This window comes from Macrobrachium nipponense, chromosome 6, assembly GCF_015104395.2.
Source record: "Macrobrachium nipponense isolate FS-2020 chromosome 6, ASM1510439v2, whole genome shotgun sequence".
NCBI classification, from domain to species: Eukaryota; Metazoa; Arthropoda; class Malacostraca; order Decapoda; family Palaemonidae; genus Macrobrachium; species Macrobrachium nipponense.
The window spans coordinates 124,062,564-124,089,873 of record NC_061108.1 but is presented as its reverse complement, the minus strand read 5'-3'; the positions used below and the strand labels follow the sequence as shown (position 1 = coordinate 124,089,873).

At 35.6% G+C, this 27,310-nt stretch overlaps 1 protein-coding gene across 7 annotated transcripts; it reads left to right on the top strand.

The window, feature by feature from the left end:
* Window positions 1–1,479: 1,479 nt before the first annotated feature.
* Window positions 1,480–25,660, top strand: LOC135216122 (R3H domain-containing protein 4-like). 7 transcript variants are annotated; one of them, XM_064251174.1, is made up of 8 exons: window positions 1,507–1,661; window positions 5,105–5,375; window positions 7,482–7,669; window positions 8,963–9,087; window positions 12,137–12,305; window positions 18,560–18,684; window positions 18,889–19,030; window positions 24,326–25,660. In XM_064251174.1, the coding sequence occupies exons 2-8, from the start codon at window positions 5,341–5,343 to the stop codon at window positions 24,430–24,432; spliced, it is 891 nt and encodes a 296-aa protein (XP_064107244.1). In that variant the 5' UTR covers window positions 1,507–1,661; window positions 5,105–5,340; the 3' UTR covers window positions 24,433–25,660. The 7 variants fall into 7 exon arrangements, with proteins under 7 accessions (XP_064107243.1, XP_064107244.1, XP_064107249.1 ...); XM_064251179.1 differs by having other exon boundaries at window positions 1,508–1,661; window positions 5,105–5,261; XM_064251176.1 differs by having other exon boundaries at window positions 1,517–1,661; window positions 5,187–5,375.
* Window positions 25,661–27,310: the final 1,650 nt, after the last annotated feature.

The window sequence follows — 27,310 nt, the reverse complement described above, 5'->3', positions numbered from 1 at the left end:
TCAGGTCTCGACCCATCAGTGTTTACTCAGTACACAAAGTGTTCTCAAGAAAGCTTTTAGAAAGGAGCACTTAATAATTCCCATGAAAATTTTTTTTTTTTTTATTAAACATTTACAGAATTTTACTAATGTTAATAGTCAAGCTAAGGGAGGATCCGCAAGTATCGGTGGAGGCAATGAGTTAGGCCTGTCTCTTATGTAGAAGAACAGGTTTATAAGTAATGAAATACACGAGGGAAAAGAAATTCAAGTAAAATTTGTTACATTTAAGAACCAGAACATGCTGCGCATTCGTCAAAATAAAATACTATTGCCTCTGCTGACATACAAAATCAAATATTATCATTAGAGAAATGACACAGAGTACCTGCACATACGAAGAAATCAGTAAATATCAAAGACGCTGTATTATCATAAATAAGAGTTTCGTGCATATGTTTACCCAGATGAACTTCTTACAATGGAGTCACATGCATGAATGTAAACATTACAAAATAATAGTTCCAAATGTTGAATATTTGCTTATAGACAGTAAATACAACGTTGAATCAAAACGTAAAATTAATCGTGTGAATTGCACGAAAATAAGAATCATACCCGGCACAACTAATAAAAGTGAGATGTAATAGAATATTGCAGAACTGATGCAGTTTGGAGAGGAACTGTACAAAGTTTCAGTCCGATGGGAGCATATGGTAATTTTGAGAGATACAAACTACCAGATCTTATTAAAGCAGACGACAAAGTTTCTATCGGGAGACGAGGAAAAATTTATGCCCTTGTGGAGTTATTGAATAAATCTACTACGGGGGAATTTAAACTTTTCTGATTCGGGAATCAAATAATGGTTTTGCTGGTGTAAGCACTTTTTACTCCTTTTTTTAAAATGACTCGTTTTCCCTGGGGGTGGAAACGTCAACAATCACAGTTAAATGCTGAATCGTAAATGAACCCCCTATTCAGAAAACTTCCACAACTCGTCATTTCTGGTTTCTTATATCATAGTACTATATTCGCTATGCAATTCATTTAGAACTGCAGCCCCAACTCGTAGTACACATCGGTCATCAATTCCCCGTCGCCCGCCCCACCCACGCCTGAAAAAAATTCCTGGTATGCTGCATGTCTTCAGTTGTCGTCCTTCCACAATGTCGACATTTCTCACCGTTTCAGTCCTTATTTCACCTAAAATAAATGCATGTGAAAAATACATTAATTTTCATATGGCTATAATATTTTCCCTGTGTGGGTGAAGGGGCTCCTTTCCTTATAAACGGGAAATTAGGAGAGATTTTTCGCGGACAAGATCAACAAAGTTCTAATAAGACTAAAATAAGAAAGAAAATGAGCATTGAATTGATGGTGATGATTTGACAGGACGCGATATGGTTACTTCAGTGACCTTAAATGACCGAGTATCAGGTGACTGCATCGAGACTGAATCCCAAGGACAGCCAATAACTCCAATGGCCATCTAGCGGCAAATCCTTAAACTAATAAGAACAACAGAAGGAAGAAACCTACGCTCTATCTGTCATCGAAGTATCCCAAGAATTTACTTCGTTTTTCGCGAGGCCCTGTAACTTCTTGAAGATGGGTGTCATCAGGAAACTTCGTAATAAGACGGCCGTTGTTAGTTTCAGCCAGGAGTCCTTAAATTCGTAAGTAGCTAGAGTAATGTACCGTAGACTTAAGGTAAAGGGTTACTTATGTTGACGTAATCTACACCCACCCACCTACGTAATTGTCAATGTACCTACCTAAATGGTGTCAGTTTTAGGTGTTTGGGTAATGCGACTTTCTTGTGCTCTTGCAGTAGGTTATTGAGGTAAAATTATTTGTCTGACACTTGATTCAAACGACAAGGAACGAGTCTCGACTAGGTTAGGCTCTTATTCCCCCAACTACTATAACTGGTTCACTTAAGGTAGATTCTTGGATGAGCCCTATTCTCACGAGACGTTAGTTTGGCGGCCGCTGATTGGCTGGGAGCTGCCTACCTCCCGGTACCAGCCAATCAGCGGCCGCGAAACAAACGTCTCGTGAGAATTGGGCTCATCCAAGAATCTACCTTAAGTGAACCAGCTATAGTAGTACCTATAACTGATTCACTTAAGGTAGATTCTCGGATGAGCCTTATTCTTACGAGACGTTTGTTTGGTGGCCGCTGATTGGCTGGTACCGGGAGGTAGGCAGCTCCCAGCCAATCAGCGGCCGCCAAACTAACGTCTCGTAGGCATAGGGATCACCCAAGAATCTACCTTAAGTGAACCAGTTATAGTAGTAGGAACCTAGCTATAAAACCAAAACAACTGCAATTACACAACGTCAGGAAACTTCTGCAATGCAACCATACCCTAAAAGTAAGCATGGGTATGCTAACAGTTAACTATGATAAACTTTTTGGTAGATCTAACCAATTTTTTAATCACCTAACCCATATGATTAGCTAAAAGTGGACATTTTTCACCAGACGCTTTATAGGTATAGCCTAGTAGCCTAGTACCTAGTAGGACTAACAATGTTTGTTGATTGCCAAGACATAGGGTAAATCGCTTACCTAGTGCGTACTTAGTAGGGAAGTCGATTATTATGGTTGAGAAAAAAAAATAGTAGTAGTTACAGTACCCTAGGATGGTAATGCTGGTTAGGTAGTAGCTAGTAGTGTGCAGAACCACAGGACAACCTCTGAATGGAAGTTAAGCCCATTGTCTCTGCTGTTTAGTGTTACCTTTTTGGGGTGGGGGTTCAGGGTGCCAAGCTGCCCCCCCTCCAGGCCCAGGTTTGGGGCACGGCATCCCAAGTAAGGTTAGGTAGGTAAGTTCTGGTTGGGTCAGGACCTGACATTCTAGGAAAGGTTAGAAATGTTTACGTCTGCAGAACTTGTCCCGTCATTTTACACGTGCCCCTAGAGTTGTCAGTGTACTGCATGTGGTGCACTGTAAGCATTCCTTTTACTGTATCATTCTGTATCATTCCTTTCACTGTAACTCCATTCATCTGATTTTCCACCCTCTGCTCACAATTGTTTCAATTGCAACTGCGACATTTTCCTCCTGTTACACCTTTCAAACCTTCTTCTGGTAATTTCCCTTCAATTGCTAATGACTTCATAGGTTCCAGTACTAGGTCTTTTGCGTAACATCTATATTCCATGTAGTACTCTAAATAAAATACAAGGATAGATTAATCTTAGTTAACCTAGGAGCACCAGCACCCTAGGATCACGGCCAAATATAGAGGAGGCCTGGTCACTGGATTGTGACGTAGGCAGCTTGAGGCCATGGCTGCAGCTATGCGCAACCTTCACCATGGTAATTGCTACTGTTTGTTTTCCATAAGGTCAATGAAATCCCATTGTAAAAGTTGTCTTATTATCATTGTCTTTCTATTCTTCAATAACTTACTTATTGCTAATAGCATTTTATTTATGAAATGTTTGAAGTTTTCTCATATCTGTGCTAATCAAAACAGGGAATGGAAAATGGTTTCTATATTAGGACATTCATGCAGCAAAAAATGTACAACGGAAAAACTAATCCTAGTGTTGTTATAGAAGAAAGTAATGAAATAATAATAACAAAAATCATGAATATAAAAATAACAGTTGAAAAAATATATTAATGGACATTGGAAGTTAAAAGTTTGTAGCTTTCTTTTTTCTTTCCATTCAACCATGGGCCAATGAGTCTTTTTCTTTCCTACAAAAATTGTTCAATAATGAATTTATTGATGCCCAAACAAGTTTTTTTTTCTATTTTTTTCTGTGCTATGACCTGCACCACATACCACATCAGTGGAAAATCCACTGTCATTGTCTGTAAGTGATTTCATTGCCCCTAGAAAAATTTTCTATTTAGTAATTTAACTTAGCACTTGGGGATTATAAGGAACCTCTGCTGACACCATTTATAAAAGTTTGGGGAAGGTCTTCATCACTCGAATGCGTCGTAAGCTCTTTGCAGAATGAACATTTTATTTTCTTGTCAACAGAGAAACAGCAGTAACCAGGTAAATAGACTATAATTGGAATAACTTCTTCACATTCAGCAAAATCTTTCTGCTCGATATTTAAAACAAAGTCCCTTAAATTTACGTGCTCATTATAATTCATTTCTTCCCACTTAATTTCCTTGAATTCAGCTAGGTCAACAGACTTGCCATTAAGAGGTCAATTGTATCTGAGAATAGATATCATTCTTAGTGTTTTCTCTGATTCGAAAACCTAGTGTAGTGATATGTTTTAATTCCACCCGAGAGCTGACGGTATTTACTAAATCTTTCTTCCAATTTTTCAGTTTGGAATTTGCCAGTGAGAATGTAATCCATTTTCAGTTCTGAAATACAGTAATTTGTAAGCTCTTATCATTGTGTTTCAAAGCTGTAAACATTTCTTGTGTCAAATTTCCCTTAGTTGACTTCTTTTCATAACAGACTTGTAACCATAAATGGAAATGGTTGAGAAACTCATATTTTATATCTCCGGTATCATTGGTTATAGGTGTTGCATATTGATTATTGAGTCGTTTACCTTTTAACTTAGATTTTACATTCATTATGGTCCACCATATGGGAATTACCTTAATGTAATCTGCTACTTGGAGAATGGCAAGCAGTGTTTCGTTCCAAAAGTTAATAGTGCTTCAATGACATACTCATTGAAAATCTTTAATACTAGGTTTACATTTTGCTTTTCAAGGCTTGATGGCCACAACGCTATTTGTGTCAAATTGTAAGAATGACTTAAAAGATAATTTTTTTCCAAAGAGTGAGCCTTTTGCAACGTATTTAGTGGAGCATAATTTAATTCAGTTCTGTTTTCAAAGTACTCACCACTGTAAGAAAATATTGGAAACCTCATTGGTTTTTCTGTATCTTTTTGTGCAACCTAATTATTCCTGATGCATTTTAACAAAAGGACCAAATCAAACTTAAAAAAAAAGAGGTTTATTTTTTTGGCAAGGATGCTCATAAACTATAGATAACTTTGGAGGGTTAGCAAAATATAACATTGCTTTCCCATTGATGGCATTATTGTCAGTTATAATGCAAAGTATGGTGAAGCCAATCTTTTCTAATCCCATTTTAACTTTCTTAATTATAGAATACAACATCTCAGCTTTCTTGCATTTCGTGGGGATGATATGAACAACATCTTTAAATGTTGAGCTAATGCTATTCAACAGGAAAACAAATGCGCTGGTTGCTGCAACACAACTGTCAAATGCGGAACCTACAGTATTACCACCTTTATAATCTAAGTAAGCCTTTAAGTGAATTTCATCTATCAATAGATTCACATTTTTGTCACCATCTGCTAGAGATCTGAACTTTTGTTTGATGTATGCAAGGAAGTTTTCATCATACTGTTCAAGGTAAGGACTAATATCTTTAGAAATTAAAACACTTAACTGTTGAAAAACTTGGGAAAATAACATAACCACTCACTCTCAAAAGTCTGTAACCTTGAGGGGAACATTTGTACAAAGATGAAAAAACTATGAATTCTGAGGAGTATTCTATGTTTTTGAGTCATCAGACGTAGCTGCTCACATACAAACTTAATTGGTGAGAGATATTTAAAATCTTCGTCAAGTATGGCTGTCAATAAAGAAATGACTAGCTGCAAAATAAGAATTCTACTATTACCAGCTGCAAAATAAGAATTCTACTATTACATTTTTTTGAAACTTGCTATATACTGTACCTGTATTTCTAACATTATTCAATATCATTTCCAGTTCATTTATATCACTGATCTTAGCGGGAATTCTATGGTGTCCTAGTTTATTTAACTTATACATTGTGAACAAATGCGCTGATTGAACAATTGTCATTCTCAACCAAAGACATGGGTATGTAATCTAGGGGAGCCTCCAAAATCCTATAAATATATGTATATTTCTCTTTTCTTATGATAGTCTAATATTATGTATCAATGAAATTTAGCTTATCACTAAGGCCATTCAAATTAAAAAATTGCCTATCTTTCTTATAGGCTTTGTGAGCCGCAATGCTGTCTGCCATTGCAGGTTGCAAAGCTTTTCCCTCAAGCCTTGCCTTCTTGCTTTCTTAAATTTTAGGTAGAAGAAAGGTAAGATGGGCATTTTGGCATTAGAGATGGAACAGTCTCATTATGGAGTCAGGGTTTTGCATGTTGTGCAGTGATCTTTTTTCCACTCTTCGTCAAAGTGCAAAACTCCCCATACAACATCTTCGGGACAAAAATGTAACTTGCACATCTGCAATGAAATGAACTACATTTCAGCAGATGTTCTGTATATTGCTAGTTTATATCTTATATGAAAACTGAAAGGTATTTTGTATTCATACAAATATAGATAAAAGATATGAACATACAAAGAACGAGACATATATAGCAGGATATTTTCTTTCAAACATGCAGAGTTGAATTCCTGCGTCAATTATATATTATTCATTTCTTGTTGATAATTTTGTATAACCGGAAATACAAAATATCATCAAGAAATTAATACATACAATGGTTATTGGAGTTCAAATCAATATGTTTGAAAATCAAGGTACAAAAATGAGCCACTTACCCTGCTGTTCTTTGTTGGTGTATATCCTTCTTCTCTCTTAACCATGTGCAACCACTTCATTGTAAGTTTTTTTGTCCTTAAGCAAGGAAGATGCACAAACTTTTGCATTATTATCGTAATTCCCTCGACAACGAGGCACACAGCACTTGTTTGGCATAATAAAATAGTGCAGAAAGGAAATATAACTTGAGAAAAATTTGTATAGTGACCTAGTCCGAGGTTAGTGGACTACTGATTCATCTCAGTGATGAGACCTGGACGATCACCTCACCTTGATGACATAGTTAATCTTCTTAGGTTCAGTGGCCAGGCCTCCTTTATAACTGGCCGTGCTAGGATATGTTACATCACAACTGTATATTAATTTACAGCACTCTCAAGTTTTAAGTTGGGACTGTTCATGGAGCTAGGTAAGGTCGTGATGCCCTAGGATAGGTTAGGTTAGGTCATAATTGTATTAATTTAATTTACAGGCAAGATGAGGGAGATCCTGGATTGTTAAAGCTCCCTGGGTAGGTAAGGCTTCAGCACCCTAGGTTAGGTTAGATAGGAGTCCAGTTTAATGAAGCACCATCACTAGATAAGGACCGAGCCTCCTAGGTTAGGTTGTGCTTTCCCACCTCCAAAAACCCTGCTTTCTCACTGTGGTCCCCTGAATTGAAGGATACAAAGAGGAACCAATAGGCTATTCATAAAACTACTAGTTCACTAATGAAATTATACACAAAGATGATCAAAGCACACATTTAAAACTTAGGAAAATCATATTTTCAACTTTTTAAGCATTAATTTCAGACTTTTTTTTTTCTACAATAACAGAGATAGTTGCTGTGGTAGCATGTCAAAAGCTGTTGTAACACTAACTTTGTCTTTCATTCCTATCTTTTAGGATTTAAGTCTTTGTTTTATGTTGAACAGATTAGGGATAAGTCAGCCTTCAACTCAACCACCAACCCCTCCTGTAGAGCCCGTGGTGTCAAGTACCAATTCACAAAGAGCAGGAACTGCAGCTGTTGCACAAGTTCGCATGCCAAGCCTCCTTATTGAGAGATTAGAGAATCACCGCCCTCGTGCTGGAGCAAGAAAGACAAGACGAGCCAATAACAGTAAGAGATTACATTGTTATTTTATGGCACAGATATAAGGATTGTGTTCGTTCTTTTATCCCTAATATGAATTTGTAACTTTTGCATTGAATGGTATGGTTCACTTCCTTAGCTTTAGCAATACTGTAAATCAGGATTCAAATTTTGTTTCCTGTATTGTCAGTCCGCCGTGGCCTTTCATTTCTTTTTAGATAAATTATTGTCCTTATGAACGATGAATCTTTTCATTATGCTAAAGCCATTCCCAGGTAAACCTAGTGCTTTAAAGGAGTTCGAATTAGGGAAGATGGTGTCAATGAGTAAAACCTTGTCAAAAGGGGAGCATCTGAATCATGTCTCAAATGCAGTCAGCTTCTCATATCATTGATATAAATTCATGTACAAGTGTTCCTCACAACTATCACTTTTTCTTCTCTTAATGGTCTCATCATCATGGTCTTTAAATTGACATTATGTTCCCTTCTCTATTCATTGTTTTCATGAGCTTTTGTTTGCATTAAAATTTTGTATAAGATACTTGTCGAGAAGCTGTATACTACTATTAGTGTAACCATTCTTATTTTCATAACTATGCAATACCTGCATTGTAATTTTTTGCATTCAATTTTGTCTGTTTTCATTAGTGTGAGTTTATTCTCTTAATATGACACAAATTTTTAGTTTTAATGCATCTGAAATTTTTTATGAGATGAAAAATCCATCACTTTAAGTCTGCTAAAAAAAAAAAAAAAAAAAAAAAAAAGAGAGAGAAATAATCAGGGATTCCAAATCCCTTCAGCAGCAGAAAATGATCATATCAAGTTTTTTTGTCAGTCTTAGCAAGCCTGTAGACTCTGCTCCTATGAACTTGAGCAGTTTTCACTTTTCCTAAATTAGTGTTGTCTTTTTTACTTTTTCAGCCTATACTGCATTATTCTTCATTTCCCTATCTCGTAAATGGTTTAATGTACCTTATTATAATGTGCCCCTCCAATTTAGATATATGGGAGAAGAGTTGCTTATTTAGATTCTCACTGGTGGTCCTTTTGAAGCACTGCATTAACTTAGAAATAAAAATAAAAGCAAGACTGATAGAAATAATAGCTTGTCCTATGTACTGGGAGATTTGAATGCTAAGGATAATCAGAATAATGATGAATTTTACATAGCATGCTGTATGGACTACTAATTGGTATTCAGTTTGTTTAACCTTGATTTGGTATATATGCATAATTTAATAGTATAATTATTATTATTTATCTCTTTCATTATGATTGTTATTTTGAATTTTATCATAATTTTTTTTATTTTTAGCTCGAGCCCTTCAAACTCTAATAGAAGATGATTTTGAAGAGACCGGAGAACCTAGTATTGCTGACCTTCAACCCAAGAATGAAAATGCATTTTCTCGACTCCTGAACAACTGTGATAATATGCGGGTAACTTATCCCTTGCATTCCCAAGATATTTTAAGGAAAGTACAAATGGAGTAGAAAGGAACATTCCCATGAGTGTTTTGTGTTTTTACACAATGTTTGTCATTAAAAAAGCCTTGGCTTTCTTAACATATTTTAAAAGTTAGGTAAGTATACATACTTTGACAGTGCAGTTCATTTTATTTAGAAATAATATTGTAAGTACATTTTCTTGTTGTGGAATAGTTTTCCTTATATGCCAGCCTTTAAGTTAACATTTTAAGCAAAGTACATTATCTCATTTTTTTTGTTGTGGATTACTTTCCGTATAATGTATGTCAGTTTATAAGTGTATATTTAAAGCACAGTAATCTCTCAGAAAATATGGGTCTGCTAATATAGCCAAAAGTAGTTGTTACCTAACAGATTGCTGTATAGTATGACAACTTGTGTACAGCTCTTAAGTTTTATGTACAGTTAACCCCACTTAAACAGTTGTGGAGTACATATGATTTTTAATGTACACAGTATTCTGCAATGAACATCAGGTTTACAGTCAAAATTTACAATAGTTATCTCTTCAACTATCCACTTAAATAGATAATTGAATATTGAAAAGCAAGGTACAGATTTTTTTATTAGGAACTTCAATAATGTCAGGAGCAGATGAAATCAGTGGTGTCTTTGTCAAAATAAATTCCATTTTGAAAATCCTCCAACAATAATGAATTCTAATTTATAAGTTCCTAAAGGATTTGCACACACTGTCTCATGTTCTTTGTTCCTCCTGAGGCTTGTAGCAGCCCCTATGAAATGGCTTGTCTCGCCACCACCATACATCTGGCTGAGACACAGATCTTGCCCAAGTATATATGTGTGGTATTCCATAGTACGTATTCAGCTACATTAGAATTAGCAGACATAGATTTGCTACCGGAGTCCAATTGCATAAATCCATGACATTCAGTGGCGTGATCAGTATGGTCTTGACCTGCCACCTGGGTGGCTGCGAGTTCGATTCTAGAGCATTCCACTGAGGGGTTAGAGATGTACATATCTGGTGATAGAAGTTCACTCTCGACGTGGTTTGGAAGTCATGTAAAGCTGTTGGTCCCGTTGCTGAATAACCACTTGTTCCATGTAACGTAAAAACACCATACAAACAACAAACATACCCATCTAAGAAGGTACACACAGCTCTGTGGTTTTATTTCTTGCTTGAACATTGTGTTTCTTTTGTGGGTTTTCTTCCAGCGTATAATGCAGTAAACAGTAATAAAACACTTGGTCCAGCTCAGCAAAGTTTGCTTCTTTCATGGCTTACCGCTGAGTTGTGGCAGAAATTCCCTTGAATCATGACTGCAAATAAGTGTTCTCTATGGATTCAGATATAAAATTTATAGAAACTGCTCTTTTACTCTTCCATCAAGGCTTCCCTGTCAATGCCTGCATCTTACTTCTTTCAGGAAGACTGGCAGTAACCTATGAAGGGCTCCCATGTCCTCAGTATGCTTACCACCATAGTATAGACCATCTTGGAACATCGGATTGGCAGTAACTTTTGAAGGTGCTCCCTTGCCCCCGTTATGCTTACCATTATAATAGAGACTCATCTTGGAACACAAAAATAGTTTGACGCTTACAATATACTTAGAAAAAGTATGGAAAAGATTCAACGATGCCTCTCAAATAAAATATATATTATGATAAAATGGGCCACTAAAATATACACTTATTTTCCTGAGATGAATGATAATTATTCAAAAGTCAGTTGCCCAGTGGTCAGACTTTTTATAATTCTTATACAATCCTTTAAGTTCCTACAACCTCATCACCATTACATGCAGTATGGTACTAGTACTACTAAGTATCTATTTATAAACATAAGTAATATGGGTGAAACAGAAAGAAACAAGAGATAAGGAATAAGAAATATTACATTTATTAAATCAATAAAAGGATATTACTCTTAAGAAAATGAAAGCTGTCTGTAAATCTGGAATACGTGTATACCTTGACCGAGGACCAGGAAGCAGGTCAGAACTTTTACAATTGGCTTTGTCTATCTTCGAGGTGTTTCTTCTTAAGAATACAATTTAGTACAGTAATGGGTAGTATATATCCTTTTGTCAAAAGTACTAAATTGCAATCAGTAAGAGAGTTGATGAATCAAAAAGTATTCCACATACTGTACCTACACTATCCTAAGATGGATCAGTTGCAGGCTTAACCGTCATGCTGAATTTAAGGAATGTTCGATCTGTTTTTAAAACATAAAACATGGGACTTATTTACGAGAACGGAACTGTCACCTTTATTGCTTGATGTCTTAAAAGTTCCGGTATTGACTCCTCCTCATTTTCTTACTCTCTTTTCATCATTTATTCAGAACTAAACATTTATGTATTTCCATGCTTGCTTAAGCCTCTTTGTACAAGTACTCTGTGTGACAGTGGCACTTCTATCAATGCCTCTGATAACCTTTCCCAAAATTTGTTTTTCTTCTGGACTCAGTTGTTGCACAACCCATCCTGAGAACATGTGCATTACCATCATTTCTATGATCATGTTTATATTATCCTTTCATTTTTTTGGTCCACTCCTCTTACATCTTCCATCATTCCATTTTGGGACCATTGCATCTTGGCCCAGTTGATTTAAACTTTCCTGTATCCTTGAGAAGACTGACAAATGACCAATTTAGGTACAATGATGAAGAACCAAAACAACTGATATTTGAACCACAATCATTTAATCCTGCGTAAGGTACGGAACTCCAGTAAGGCAATGGTTTGTAATGTATGATCAAGCAATTTTGCAAACAGATTTTGTTTCCTAAATATAAGCCATGCCATTGTTTTTACACCTATACCGCTGATTGGCTGCAGACATGAGTGAGATAACATAGATTATTCTGAATAAGAGTTTTGAAAGATGGCAGGTTTCCCACACATAAGGGAGACTACCACTATGTAAGAGAGCTAGGCCAACTTCTTGTTGCTAAAAAGATGGATTTAAATAGTGCATTAGTTTTATCTACTACACATGAGTTTTAAGAAGATACTTTTTTCAGGTGTGGCAGTATTTCATATCTTGCAGTGAAATTGAGCAGATGGCATATTTAGAAGCCATATCTCCAAAGCAGAAAGTGAATGGAGTGTGTCCCAGACAGGGTGTTAGTTTTACTCAGATGAAATCTATGCCCAAGGAAGAGAAGGACAGTGACCTGCCCGAGGTTGATGGTAAGTGGACTAAGCCATATGCTATTCTTTGTGGTGAAGTAAATGGAGGGAATTTTGATATTATGGAAATGATAAATATTCATAAATCAACCTCTGTTATTTGCTTACCTCACATTATCTACAGCTAACCTAAGACCTTAATTTTTATATTTTATCAGAATGTGCTATTCTTCATGTAAAACAAAAACCCAAAAAAATTCCTTAAATGCCCTATACTTTACTTGAAGTAACTTTCATTTTACTCCAAAAATGCAGATGGTAAGCAAGGAAGAGGGAGCAGTTTCCCTACATTACGTGCTGGTGGTTGTAGTTGTGGGGACGAGGCTAGTCTAGTACATTTAGTAATTTTGAAAATTATCACCGTTTTTGCATTAAGTATGGATGAAAGTTATGATTTTGAATATGTTAGTGGGATCATTTTAAAGGATGAGGGAGAAAGATATGTGAAAATGAAGATGATTATTATTGTGTATTTCAGCATATAAGACGACCTTTAAATCCTAAAATTCACTCCTGAAAATTAGGGGTTGTCTTATACTGCAATACCAAAGTTCAAACCTTGAATTCCAAGATGTGATCGTAGGCTAGCCTTGGCCTCAGTGCTATAGCCTAACCACCAACATACATAAAGATTCACTTTATGAAATAAAGTGTTAATAAAGGTAATAAAACCATTTTTACCTTATATATTATTGGCATATCTTCATGACAAATAGTCTATTTGAGGAATAATTCTAAATCAATGCGATCCCAGCTGAGAAAATGTAAATATCGAGTTACGGTTGGCTCACAGCAACCTTCATCTCTCGGTAACCTTTTAGAAATTTCAATGGTAGTGTAATTACAGTAGTAATAAGATTTAGGATGACATAATATTCATTTTTCATTAAAAGTTTCTCATACATATCACAAGATTGGTCACATGTGCCCACCATCACAGGGATTCCAGTCTAGTTCTGGCGAGTCGACTTCGGCTTCATATTTGATATCTTACAAGTCATCATTTTTCAAATGTCTATGACACTTCCTATTTTCACATTCCCCAATGCTTATATAACAAAACACAGTGAACATCAAGTGAGGCAGCACGTAAAGCTGTTCGTAACTGTTTTCAACAATTCAGTTATATGAACAATAATTGTGTATCGTTCATTATTGTATTATTATTATTAGCAGTTGTTTGAGAATGGCAACGAAACATAAACAAAACAATGGTTTCCCTTTACCGTGACCTTCTGTATGAAAAACATATAGACTCGGCTTTGTTAAATCCAATTTTGATAATTTACGAAAGGAATGTATGTATCTCTGAATTAAGTTCTGTAAAACGCAATCAGCTGAGACTGTAACAAACCTAGAATGCAAATGGCACATCATTGCTTTGTTCTTATAATAATGTAATACAATAATACATGCAATATGATTACAGCAAAACATGTTTATTTAAATTATCATTATTCTCAATACAACTACTATTCAACTTTTACAGGATATCTATCAGTGTAACAACCTGACCGAGGAAAATTCTCTCTCTCTCTCTCTCTCTCTCTCTCTCTCTCTCTCTCTCTCTCTCTCTCTCTCTCTCTCTCTCTCTCTCTCTCTCTCTCTCTCTATCATCGGTTGTAATGATACTCCTCCATTCTCCACTAAAAAATTCCAGATTTTAGAATTCTGAATGAAGTATTTATTGTAAGCATGTACGTATTGGCATAAACAACCGAATTGAGAAACAACTGACTGCTGACGTTGTTTACTGTAACTATCGAGCGTTTTTTAAGAGCTCCGTTAAAATTGTTAAACTTTGCCGATTCTCAATGGTGGCTTCCATAAGTAATAATAAAATACATTTTTATTCATCTCTCATGCAATGGAGATCTCAAGAAAGAATACCAGGAAAATTAAAGCTTCAGGTTATACCCGAGACTGAATAAAACGAATAGCGGGCAGGCGGCAGTGATATTTAGAACTGGAGAAATCACACCTACTTAATGCTTATACAATGAAGTAAAGTAATATGTGCACTTTTCAACCAAACTTCTTTAATTTATGGTAAAAGGTATCTTCTAACAAATAATGGCAATGAAGATATTGATAATACTCAAATCAGCCGAGGTTTTGAGAATGTAAACATAATCAAATGCAAATGATGTACATGACAATGTTTATATTCTGTAATACATTAACAATATGATAATAGTAATACTGTTATTGGATACTACAAGCAAAAAAACCTTTTAAGTCATCATCATTATCATTATAGTTGTACTGTTTAATTTTTGCTAATAATCACTTTCCTCCAGAAAAAAAATTTCACTTTTGTAATTTAAAAGTCGTCCTATACTACAGATATGAGATAAATTCATAAAAATTTGCCATGATTTTTTACCTAGTCTTATATAAAGGTCGTCTTATACGCGGAAATATAGGGTAGATGCAGAAAAATGGCGCCAAAATCTGGAGTCTGGAGTCATCACAGGCAATACATGTCTTGAGTGTGAGAATCTGTTAAATTTTATCTTTCCTGTAATATGACTGTGATTTAGAATTCATTGTCTTTTTTGATTCAGTAACTATGGTTCAAATATCAGTTGCTTTGGTTTTTCATAGGATTCTCTCCTGTTGATTTGTGTGGTTTTGGTGTAGATTACTGTAGTTTGGATGTTGAGAACTTCAGAGGTCAGTTGGTGGTTCTTTCTTAGGTTTTTATATTAATTCTGTATTTTCTGTTGCTTGGCTAATGTCTGGAAAGTTGTTATTCATCATAATACTAATGCAGTTTCTTGAATGTATTGTTGCACCTCACAGATTTATTTCTGCTGTCATATTTTTGGGATAAAAGTATATACACTTACATTTTTTTTTTTTTTACATTTTTTATTTGTGCTTTGTTTTATTCTTTTGTTCCCTTGTTGAATGTGGTTGGGGAAGGAAGTGTCCAGTGCTCTCTCTCTCTCTCTCTCTCTCTCTCTCTCTCTCTCTCTCTCTCTCTCTCTCTCTCTCTCTCTCTCTCTCTCTCTCTCTCTCTCTCTCTCTCTCTCATTATTTTTATATTCGGCTTAAAATAAAATAAAAATAAAAAAATGCCAGGTGTCACCTCTTTGGTAAGGAGATAGAATTGTCATCAAGAGCAAGGTCTTTGGTTCATTATTACCAGTGACTTACAAACTTTTGAGCAGTGTAAAGAAGTTATAAAGAGAAGTTATAAAGAAAGTTCAGAAAATACTGGTACGTACAAGCATAGATATTATGTGGCAGTTTACAGCAAGGAGGGGGTGGGATGGTGTCATCACTAATCTTGTGCATTATATATACAGTGCAGTAAATAAGACCTATAAGACCCCCATTTAGGTAAAAACAAAAAAATAATAAGCAAACGAACAGAAGTTGCACATGCAAGAGCAATCAAACCGATGTAGCAAATGGCTGTGCATTCTATGTATAGACCTATGTATAAATTACTGAACTGTATATGGAGGAAACACTTTTTTTTTAAGAATATTCGGTGATAATTGTTTTTGACAAAATTATTTAAAAAGTTTTAACCATCTAAGGACAGGCTAGATATATGTTAACCCCTTCTATACTGAGTTTTGTTTTGTGGGTACACAGAGTAGAGTACCACCATTCAAGAATATGGCATAGTACCAGGTACATGAAATGGTATGCATATACCACCAAAATTCCCAGCCTTCCTCTTTTCAGCTCTAGACCTCTTATGATTCAGTTTAAAGGGTTTGGAGCAAAACAAATAGTATTGGATGTGCACGGGAAGGTGGTAAGCACTGCCAGGCGTATGTTGAAGCAAAATAAACATTATTGTTGGCTATCTAAATTCAGACAGTTGGATATATGCTGTGTATACATACACACAAACATACACATATATGTAGATATTAAAAACTTTAGAACAATTTGGAAACAAGTATAATCTCTGAAACAGATGAAAAAGAGTTATATGGCAACACTCACTCTGGTATCAAGTGTGGCAAACCTTGGAAGATCCAGTATTCTTGGAATACGTTCTAGGCTCAAACACTGTTGTTTATTACAAAGATAAGTGAAAAAAATAAACATATGTTTAATTTTTTAGACATACAAGTGTGAAAATGTAAAAAATTTACGCAAGTGTAAAACCATATGTAATTTTGTGTTTCTGTGCTTCTCTTCTGTCTTCTTTCTCTGGAAATACTTCAGTAAAAAGTTTATACGTGAGGAGGAATTATTATACTAGCCACATAAAGTATGACCCATTTACTTTTTATTTTTTTTTATTTCATTACCAAGAAAATTGGTTCTGTAGCGTATGCAGTGTTCACGTTTGTCAAGTTTCTAGGTAAAGAAGAGGTTAAGCACACCCCCAGACCGGGCAAAATTTAAGGTAGGCTAATGTAAGAAAAAAACACATCAATGGAAAGAGGAAGATATGCAAATGCACATGGTGTAAGAAAATTTTAATTTTTTTTTTTTCTGTACCTTCCACAGGAAGTTGAAAGTGAACAGTTATAACCTTGTGCAGGATCTCTTTTCCAAGACTAGCATAAATATGCTAATTTTACCACAGAAATCAATGGCAAACAAAGCAATCGGCTTGGGAGGAGAGCGCTAGCGACTACTCTCCAAGGCAGTTAAAGAAAGACTGATGTATCACAGGTTTCTATGCCTTGTCGGTGACCTGCTTTCACCTCATATACACATGAGTTACAGATACCACAGATTCCTTGCTTTACAATCTTGATTGTTTTTAACTGGTTTCCAGCTGACACAAAAAGATTATCCAATTGTTAAGACAAGGTTTGTAAGCTATGAAAAATACAAATTGATTAGAAATTTGTCATATTTTATTTTGTAAAATTATAATTACAGCTGACACAATATCAAAGCAGATAAGAATCAAAATCAGTAACAAATTGAGTACATATGTTTGTTGTAAAATATTTACGAGATTTACTGAGATGGGGAGATACAGTAACATTTTGTGCAAATTTTGGTGTGCCATAAGTGTAGCACTGCTAGAATGTACAGAGCCAGGCATATTTACAATTCTGAAATAGAATTGTAAATTTATCACTCGGTGCTAATTGTTTCAGATCATGTGAGGTTTGCAACATTGATTTTTATTTTAACAAATTTGATCCTGACCAAAAGTCATTGAAAACACCTTACATGAGTTATTTTGGGGAGTGGACCACTACCAGCCTGTTTAGGAATAGATAAGGTCAAGTGATTGACATTACATATTGTTATTTATTTATTTTTACATATTGTTATTTATTTATTTATTTGAATTTATCTCTTTTTGAAGACCTTTTTTTTTTTTTTTCTATATGGACTTTTAAGCCTTGGAAGCACCTCTATCCTTATAACATCATGTGTTATTGATATGTAGTATTATCATAATAAAAGGATAACTTCCTTCAGAGTAGCTGCATTGGTTTCACGTAAGGTCGTTTTATGTTTCCATAAGGATTTGTCTGTTTTTTGGCTGAAGAGATATAAGAATTTTCCCACAGAACAGTTGAGGATTGTGGTAGTGAATTTATTTTGTGGGAAGAAGCAGTGGTGAGACCTTTCCCTTCGTAGATATAATGGTTTTAGGATATGTATTATGAAAGGTTATTTAAAGATAATCAATCTATGTCTGCCTCAGTGGGCAAAGTGAGTGCCTGGATATACAAGGAAGAGTAATATATACTGAATAAATCAATAGGACTGATATACTGAATAAATCAATAGGACTGAAGATTGTAGTTTACAAGAGTCTCTCAAGTAACAAAATTAGATAGCAAATCCATGTGTCAGTTAACAAGTGTCATAAAGGAAATAGCATTCAGAGAGGTGATGGTAGCAAGGAAAAAACCTTATACATTAATGGAGCTGTAGCGTTTATGATTTTTTTTAATATGAGTACTATTATTGTTGTTACTTTTACAAGGAAGTTAATGCTGTGTCATGGTTTTTTATTTTGCTCTTGTATGTAGTGATGGCAGAAGGCTTTGTGTGACAGTACCTTATACAAATTGTGTGGAATTGGTTTTGTATGATAGTTTATTTTGCAAAAGTATTTCTTGGTATTTAAATGAAACCTGTTTATATTAATTCTGGTACTTCTGCACATTGTAGTAACAGATCACAATTGTAGGCTAGCTTACAGGATTTAGAAAAGAGCAGTACTTTTTGACTGGGAATTCAACCTTCAGGAGAAACACAGCTTATTGTATCTCAATTGTATCTCATTGGTCTTATTTTTTTTGCAGGTTTTGTAATGGTGCCAGATATAAGTGATTGCCGAGAAGTACACCCAGCCTACTCCGCAGAACAGTGCTTTGGTTTTATAGACCCTCAACTTCGTTCTGCCTTCAAGAAGAAGCATCTGTCTTTGGTAAGTTCAAGAGGACTGTTGCTGCATGAAATTGAGTAGAAATAGTATCAGCAGCTGTTGCAGTGTCTTCAGTGTGTCTGTTTAATTGATAATGAATACATTGACTCCAAAGTTATTCTTATCATTGGTACTTCCAACTAATATTTATCATTGCTTTTGAAAAAATGATTTTCTTTGAATTTCCATTGTTTTTATCCTACACAGGGGATTTTGTCATACCTTGAAGAAGAAGTTGTCAGTACTTTCACAGGAGATCCGTCTGCTGTGTACATAAGTCCAGAACTTAGTAGCTATGAAAGGCTATTACTGCATGGCCTTTGTCAGTATAATAGGCTGAAATCTAAAAGTAAGTTATGTAAAATATCATTTTGATGCATGGACTGTTACTGTATATCACATTTCATGGCATTGAAGGTGCTAGTTTTTCCTAAAACAAGTCAGAAATTTACCATGCTTTCAAGAAGCTGAAGGTTAAGTCTTTTCACAGTCACATCCTAATCCCAGAGGAAGGTTACCTTTTGCTATGGACCCCCTGTATTCGCGGGGGATGCATTCCGCACACACACCGTGAAAAGCTAAAATCTGCGAATACTTAGAACCCCCTCTAAAAATGCTTATAACTGCCCAGCTTGAATGCATAAACACCAAAGTATCCTTAAAAATACCATTCTACATCAAATATACATTAAAATATCATCCTATTACTGTACATGTTAATCTTTGAAATATTATAAATACTATTTCAAAGTGAATCTTAATTTTATGGTAAAGAATATACATACGTACTGTATGACCTAGTTTTGTATGTGTGAAAATTTGTGATCCAGTCTCCCCATAAGTATTCAGTCATGCACATTTTCTTTCATACAGTTACTGTTCAAGCCATCCAGTTTTCTTTTTACAAGGGAAACAATTGCATGTAAAATCACAAGAGAGAGAGAGAGAGAGAACAAAATTACGTATGAACATTAAAAAAAATTTATACACTAACACAGCATACATACAATTACGTATGAACATTAAAAAAATTTATACACTAGCACAGCATACATAAATAGTGTACTCACCAGTGATGAATGTTGATTAAAGATGATGATGATGAATAAACTGTGCAGTTTGATAAATTACGATGAAAGTAGACTATACAGCTAAGCAGAGGAGTTACATCTCTGAGGGTACCTCCTCACCTTCAGGAGGTGATTTGGGAGGTACTTCTTCTGGCGATTCAAGAGGCACTAATTCAGGTGAATGGACCAGGCGGTAATTCTCTGGGAGTAGCTCCATAAGCATTTGGAGATAGGTGTCATTCTTGGACATTTTGAGATTGAATAACAGGAAGTGTCTATCCACCTACTTTTTGGTTTTCTAGTATAGTTTTAGTGCCTTTCCAAAGAATGGTCAGACTTGTGGTACACATGCAGAATCGTATTCCACTTACCAGTACAACCTCAGTCACGTAGTACATCCTCAGTCACGCAAGTTCCTTTAAGGTGTATTTACAAGAAGATATTGCTGTTCTGTGCGCTTTGTTTGGGTTAGTGTACAGTGCCTCTATAAGTTTTGTCAACGACTTTGTTGCCCTTTGGTGGATGGAGTAAGACTTTTCTTCTTCTTCTTCTGAATCACTGGTTCAAGTTGGCCAACCCTGTCAACAGTATTCCAAAGGCCAAGGACCTGATGCTTCTGGTCCAGTTTTTATGCATTACATTTTTAATTCTCTAAATCCTCTTTCTTATCTAGTGATGTGGGGAGGAAACTTAATTATGCAGGCTTGTCTGTCAAATATGAATAGGCACCTGCTTCTTGAAGAATTTTAGGCCTGAAGGAAGTTTCCTATATAGTAAGGGCCTTCTTTATTAGGAAACATGGCCTCCCTGGGGATTTTTTCAGATAATCATGCTCAATTAATGTTCAGTTTCGGCGTAAGAAATTACGACTTGCAACTACGTTCATTAAATTTGTAAGTAATCCAGAACCATCTTTGTCTCCAGGGTTGTAGGAGAGACTGTAACCAAGAATACCCATTTTGTTCTTAAGCCTAAGTACAGGTTTTGGTTTTTCCCTTTGTCATGCAATGCAAACAAAGAGTTTTAACTTGTGTCATTACACTTTCATGCAACATAGAATGGTCAACACTACACATGGTAAAACTTTTTAGATGTGGGGGCAGTGGAAAGACCATCATGATGCCTAGCAGGTTTTTCCCTGGTTAGAAACAAAGTCATTGTGGAAAATTTGTTGCTTTGAGTGAAATAAAAAACATAATAGTAGTTTGATCATTCATTCTATGGAAGGACAGTGTTTTGGCAATTGAGCGCTCGGTTAGACTTACTAGCATGTAGATGAATGGGAACACCCGAATGATTACTATGTCTTTGATGGCCCTCAGGCTTGAGCAGTGGATGTTTCCTTAAATTTGGCTGGATTTAGACTCATAGACCTGCTCCTTGTATCTACTCTAAATACTATTGAGCAATTTCAAGTTCAAGAATTGTTTTTTGTCTCCTGTAGAGAGCCCTTGTAGCCTTAGGGCATTTTCAGAATTTCTTAACACTCTTGGTAGATGTCTCATTCTTCTGTTAAGAGGAAATCAACTCAACTACACAGTTCCATACACTTCCACTAACTTATGCATCTCCGTAACTGCTGGAGATGTTAGAATGTCCCCTCCCAATAAGAGGATTTTCAAGTTATCATAGGTTATATCCCTTAGTGGAAAACAGCTGTGGCCTTGGGTCAGAAGCAGCGGTCTGTATATTGCTGAGGGTGCCATTCTAGGGGAGTTTTCAGCACCTGGAACCTTGTAGACATCAATGTTTTCTGTTTAGCGATAGTAAGACTTCGCTGTCTGCTTCCAAAGTTATCGTTCCATACTTTCCTCGGTATTGCATCATGTACTTTTAGATCTCGCTGAGGATCAACAATGTAAGGTGTTGAGATTGAAGCCCTTCCATCTGTATATCAGTCTCACTCTGGAGTTTAGATGCAGATCTAAACTTTATCTGAATTATATACTATGAAACCTTTTTTTTTTAGCACTATCATCAGTTAGGGAGTAAATGTATTGCCAGCACCCTTCTTTAAGCTGTTGTAAAGGGAATGCTATTTTATCTTTCTGCGCCTTAGAGCTGAGGGTGATGTTAAGGCTACATTTTACAGTGAATTTTAAGAATTCCAATGTAACCTCCTTAGTGGGGAAGAAGAGGAAACTTCTCTGTCCTGTTGGGGCAAATAAAACTTGATGAGATAAGTTAAACCTAGAACATCTTTATCATCCTTTTAGAAACCTAGAACATCTTTGTCAAAGATAATCTTGGAAGAGGCAAAGTTAACCTTTTGTATTGTGGTTTTAGGAAATGCAGATGATGTTGTCAAAGGTAAGCTTGGAAGAGGCAAAATAACCATTTGTTTAGTGGGTTTAGAAAACCTAGCTGTCTTTGCCAATGATTAAGCTTGGAGACAAAGTTAACTTTTTATTTTGTGGTTTTAGAAAACATAAATTGTATTAATGAAGGTTAAGCCTGGAGCAAAGTTAACCTTTTGTTTGTGTTCTTAGAAACTTAAAACATCTTTGTCAAGGAACACGAGGTCCTCTGTGACGTATTTGATTAGGCTAGTGCATGAGAAATAGCTCCCTATCTTCTATCTTTATTGAAGGTAAACATTCATAATGGGAGCAGCAGTTGTAACTTCAGTTAGTGTAAAGTCAATTTGTCGCTACAGGGTAGGATTGATGTGACGCAGTAGAAGTGCAATTTGGGTTTTACCAGCTCACTACCTTAAGTATACAGAATCGAGTTTGAAAACAGTAAAGCCCTTAATCCACTACAAGTAATGAGTAGTCTTTTCCTGAACCAAAGAAAGCAATTCTTTGAGCTCTTTTGTTTAAATCCTGTGTTTTAATATTTTGGGGAACGTGAAGGTACAAATTATGTATAGGAGCGTACCTTTATATGGTAAAGGTATTTATTTTAAGTGACTTTTGCTTTATAAGGGTTTCGGACCCAGGCACAGGGGTCCCCTCATGCTGCTTCTGTTTCATTTTAGTTCATTCTGGCCGAGTGGATTCCAACTTTGGTGGTAGTGCAATCCAGAAAGGATTGCAGATCACGTAAGAATGTTTTGGGTTTCATGTTAGAAACCTTTAGCCCATATAGCTGAGCAGATTTTTGTCTAGCTGCACTACCCACCGTCCTCTTCTTAATGAGGTGTAGGTAAGATTCATCACAAAAAATATAAATTTTCATAATAAAATATATTATTAGGATACTTACCTACTGTTTAAGTAGACCCCACCCAGCCTCCCCACAACTTAGTGGGCTGTCAAGGGGAATTCTAACAAGAGCTAAAGCATTCAAAACACACCTGGTGGAGAACACATAAACTAGAGAGTCATTCAGGCAGCCATTCGATTTTTTGTTTGAATGCTGACTTGCCTAATCGGCACAGAGATACAGCTAACTTTAACAGTAGGTAAGTATCCAAATAATAAATTTTATTATGAAAGTTTATATTAAATATTAAAATCAAAGACCTTGGAAAAACATAAATCAAAATATATTTAAAGCAAATGGAATGAAAAACTACAATAATCAATGCTGTATCAGTCAAAGTCAAGGCCATTAAATATGTTGGGACAAACAAATATGAATAGCACAACAACTAAAATGCAATGAAACCACCAAACCACAGTGGGGGCTATATCACCAATGCAAGTACTGATGTACATACTATCAATATCATGTTGTTATTCTAACCCCACATAATTATCATTGTTTGGTCATAATACAGATTCATTTACTCAAGTAAGGGTACCAACCACAAAGGGACAAACCGTGAACTATGGAACTGGAATATTTCTGTGTAGGTAAAATCGTACCATGGATACCTACTTGTAGGCTATTATGGAATGCTGTATAAAAAAAATGCAGACTGTGAGTGGTTAACAGGAGCTGTATGTCCAATAAACCACCCTCAATATATGTATGTAAGGTTAGATGGAAGTCATGGATCTTTATTTTTGCATTTACATTTTCCTTCCAAATTTTTGCTTGTCAAAAGTTGGGTGCACCTACAATGCCAGGAAATACAGTATTTCATATAACAGAACCTATTTCACAACTCATTTATAATTTTTCAAGAAAGATAAGAAAACACAATTGGTGTCAGTTAATCAATTATTGTTCCCATACACTTCCATTTCATTCTGTTGGTGAAAATTTTAATTTTATTATAGACATATAAAGATTTTGTGATTACATAATTAACTGTTGAAACTAACACATATTCTTAACTAGTGTACATTTGAAATATTGAGATTGACTCTTCCATAGCTGGTACTTACCAATTTTAAACTAATACATAATGAAGTGGGTTTTTTGTTGAGAGATGTTGCTGTATAAATGTTTTAATGGAAAATATTTTCATAATTTTTTTTTACCATTCCTGCAAACTTGTAAAGTACCTTGAAAGTTCACAAATTTAAAGATCTGACTGTTTTATTTCAAGAGGTGATAGTTTAGAATATTGTTTAATACAAAATATGAAAGGCTTTTTCATAAACATATATATGTAATGCAGCAGTAATGTGAAATAATTTTTATATTACTAAGTACAATATTAATGTACTTTATTTTTTCAGGCATGACCATCGCAAGGACAAGAAGAACCAAGGTCTGCAATAAAGTAAATTGTTTCCATAAACCAAAATTATCATTGACTAAGTATTTAGAAACTTGCAAGAACTGAGTACTTTCAAGTACTGCATACAGTTTAAGAAAGTCAAGACCTTTGTTTATTACGTGGACGGAAATTCATGGTACTGTATATCCCAGGTTGTATTTTTTAAGGAATTTTTTTCGTTTAAGCTCGTAAATTTATCATGAAAATATGACATGGGGATTCAACATTGTGTTAGGTTCTTGTAAAGCACTGTGACCCACTGTTATTACTGTAATATGGTTGCTTGAATTTATTATGGAAACAATGTATGTATATTGGCTAGTGCAGTGGTGGGCAAACTTTTCAGAGCAAGGGCCATGACAAGTCAAAGGCCAGGACTTATTTGGAAGTGGCATTTCACATTGTACGCTTTTGACACGGCAATCTTTTCCTGGCACCGTAAACACACCTCTTTATCCTTAGAACTGGCGAAGAAGTACTTGTGTATCCATTCTTCATTAAATGCACGATATTTATCTTCAATTTTACGTTTTTTAGAAGGCATTGTTCGTAGGGTAGAAGAGATTGTGTTATTGTGCAGACGACAATGACAAGGAATGAGAAAAGCTGGTGGGAAGTATTGATGTATAACTCTTGCATAAAAATTTATTTTATAACCTGTAAATTGTATATGTTCACTCACAAAAATTTATTGATTTTTTGTCTAATGTGCTGCAGGCTTCCACGGGCCACACAAACCTTGTGGAGGGCTGGCTGCAGTTTGCCTGCCACTGGGCTAGTGGGCTTTTTCTTATTGATACAAGTATCTTGATTTTTTGTAGAATCTTCATTTCATAGCCAAAAAAGTTGCTATGATAAGTGAAATGCCAGATTATTATGCAGCATTCTCGTCTCTAAATTTTAATTGTACATAATCTTTTACAAAGACTACCTTTGTTTCTATAAGTGTGCTACCTGTGTAAAATGATTGTGTGCAGTTTGTTACAAACAAACTGGTTTCATCCAGATTTACATATTTTCTTGTGTTAGTATAGACCTTGGAATTTTCTTGGTAGGTACATATATGGTGAACAAAACTTGAGTGTTCATAATTCTTGTGGTGCTTTTTTGTTTTTCTTTTAAAGGTTAGTAGGATAACTTTACAAATAAAAAAAAATAGTGTGTTTTCTTATAAGATAGGTACTGCTTTCAATTTCCAGTATGTTGCATACTACAAGGAGTATTGTAGACTACAGCAAATCTTTAGTCCTCACCTGCTCTATTTACCTGTTTCCAACTAAAGTTTTTCTTCATTTTGAGTTTTTTCTTCCCCTTTTAGAACTCTTATGATGAATTAGCAGAGACGTACAATTGATTTTGTTTACCATTTAAAAACATTAGTTAAGATGGTAAAGAAAGTCACCTCACCCATAAAACTTTCAAATCTTTTGTCAGATTTCATCATCAGTGGTGGACTGATAGTTCGTGAGATAGTAACAGTCACTTGTGTATCCAGGTAGTTTTCTTGTAACCCTCCATACCCCTGAGGCACACTGGAATGCTATTTTAACATTACTTCCCCAAACCCATAGTATCAAAATAACTGGTAAAAATGTTGTCATTACCAGCCTCCCCGATAATGTTTCGTTGTGAAGTCATTACCAGCCTCACTGATAATGTTTCGTTGTGAACATGTCTGTAAACCTTTGCTAAGATGGTTAAATGCCTAGCTCACATGTAGATGTTATTTAGCAGATACAATCCTTGGTAAATTTGTCTTCCTCTGCGTATCGGGCTGAAACATGCGACAAAGATGGCAATTTGTCTTCCTCTGCGTATCAGGGCCTGAAACATGCAACAAAGATGGCAATGCTCCCCCTCTCCCCGCAGGGGAGGAAGGAGCGTAATTAGGTACAAAACTGCCCAAAACCCCTCCTGATGCTTCCAACAATGAATCATAGAAGAAACTGAAGGGGTATGGGAAGCATCAAATCCAGGTAAAGAAACATATGCAACAGCATGATGCATAGTCGGAACAAAAGAAGCTGAAGACGCTTGGTCAGCCAAAGATGGCGGCGTCTCCTTTCTCTTGTAGTGACCCTTCTCAAAACTTTTTCCATTGTTCCACCAACCAACAGCGACAAATTAAACATGGATTAGTAATTGTACATACGATTTCTCTGCACCTACTGCATGTTGGGTGAAGATCCGTAGACACCAAAGTTAAAAATCAGGAGCAAGAAAACCCACTCTCTCCAGCGCATTTCCTTTGTTTCTTCCGAGATCCCGAAGAAAGTTTCGTTGGTGAGGCAAAATTCTCCATGATCTCTAATTTATACAAACCTACAAGATCACACACACTAAGCACACCCAGAGAAAAGATAGGAAAATGGGCAAAACTAAACTGGCTTTAAAGAAATAGATAGTAATCATGGCCTCTCTTAAAGGCGGTAAGAAGGCTCACGGGATGCCCAAGGCATTGTGGGAACTACCAAGGATTTTTTTTTTTTTTTTTTTTTACCGATTTCCAGCTGGCACTAGAAGATTATCCTAATGTTAAGACCGAAGGTTTGTTAGTTATGAAAAATACAAATTTATTAAGAATTTTTCATTTTTATGCTAACGCAGTAGCCATGATTTGAATCGAGAAAGTGGCAATATCTGATATTACAGATACAATGTGAAGTGTACAAGGATTCAAAGATGGATCTTCTTCTTCCCAGCTTTTTATATGGGGTTGCCGTTGTGAATGAGTCTTCAAAATCTATTTCTGTCCTGTGCATCGTTCTCGGTAATGCCTTTCCAAAACAATTCTTTCCCTACAAAATCACGCCATCTCTCTCTTGGTCGTCCTTTCTTCCTTCTACCCCACACTTCCATTTCCATCGCATGTCTTTCAACATAATGTTCCTCTCTTCATAACAGTGTGTTCATACTATCGAAGCCTTCCCTCCTGTATTTTCTT

Bases quoted from the DNA above. Each gene is read 5' to 3' on its own strand.
- LOC135216122 (XM_064251173.1), top strand. From the start codon at position 1,594: ATGGGTGTCATCAGGAAACTTCGTAATAAGACGGCCGTTGTTAGTTTC. The intron at 18,685-18,888 runs GTAAGTTCAAGA...TATCCTACACAG, and splicing joins AGAAGAAGCATCTGTCTTTG to GGGATTTTGTCATACCTTGA. The intron at 19,031-24,325 runs GTAAGTTATGTA...TTATTTTTTCAG, and splicing joins TAATAGGCTGAAATCTAAAA to GCATGACCATCGCAAGGACA.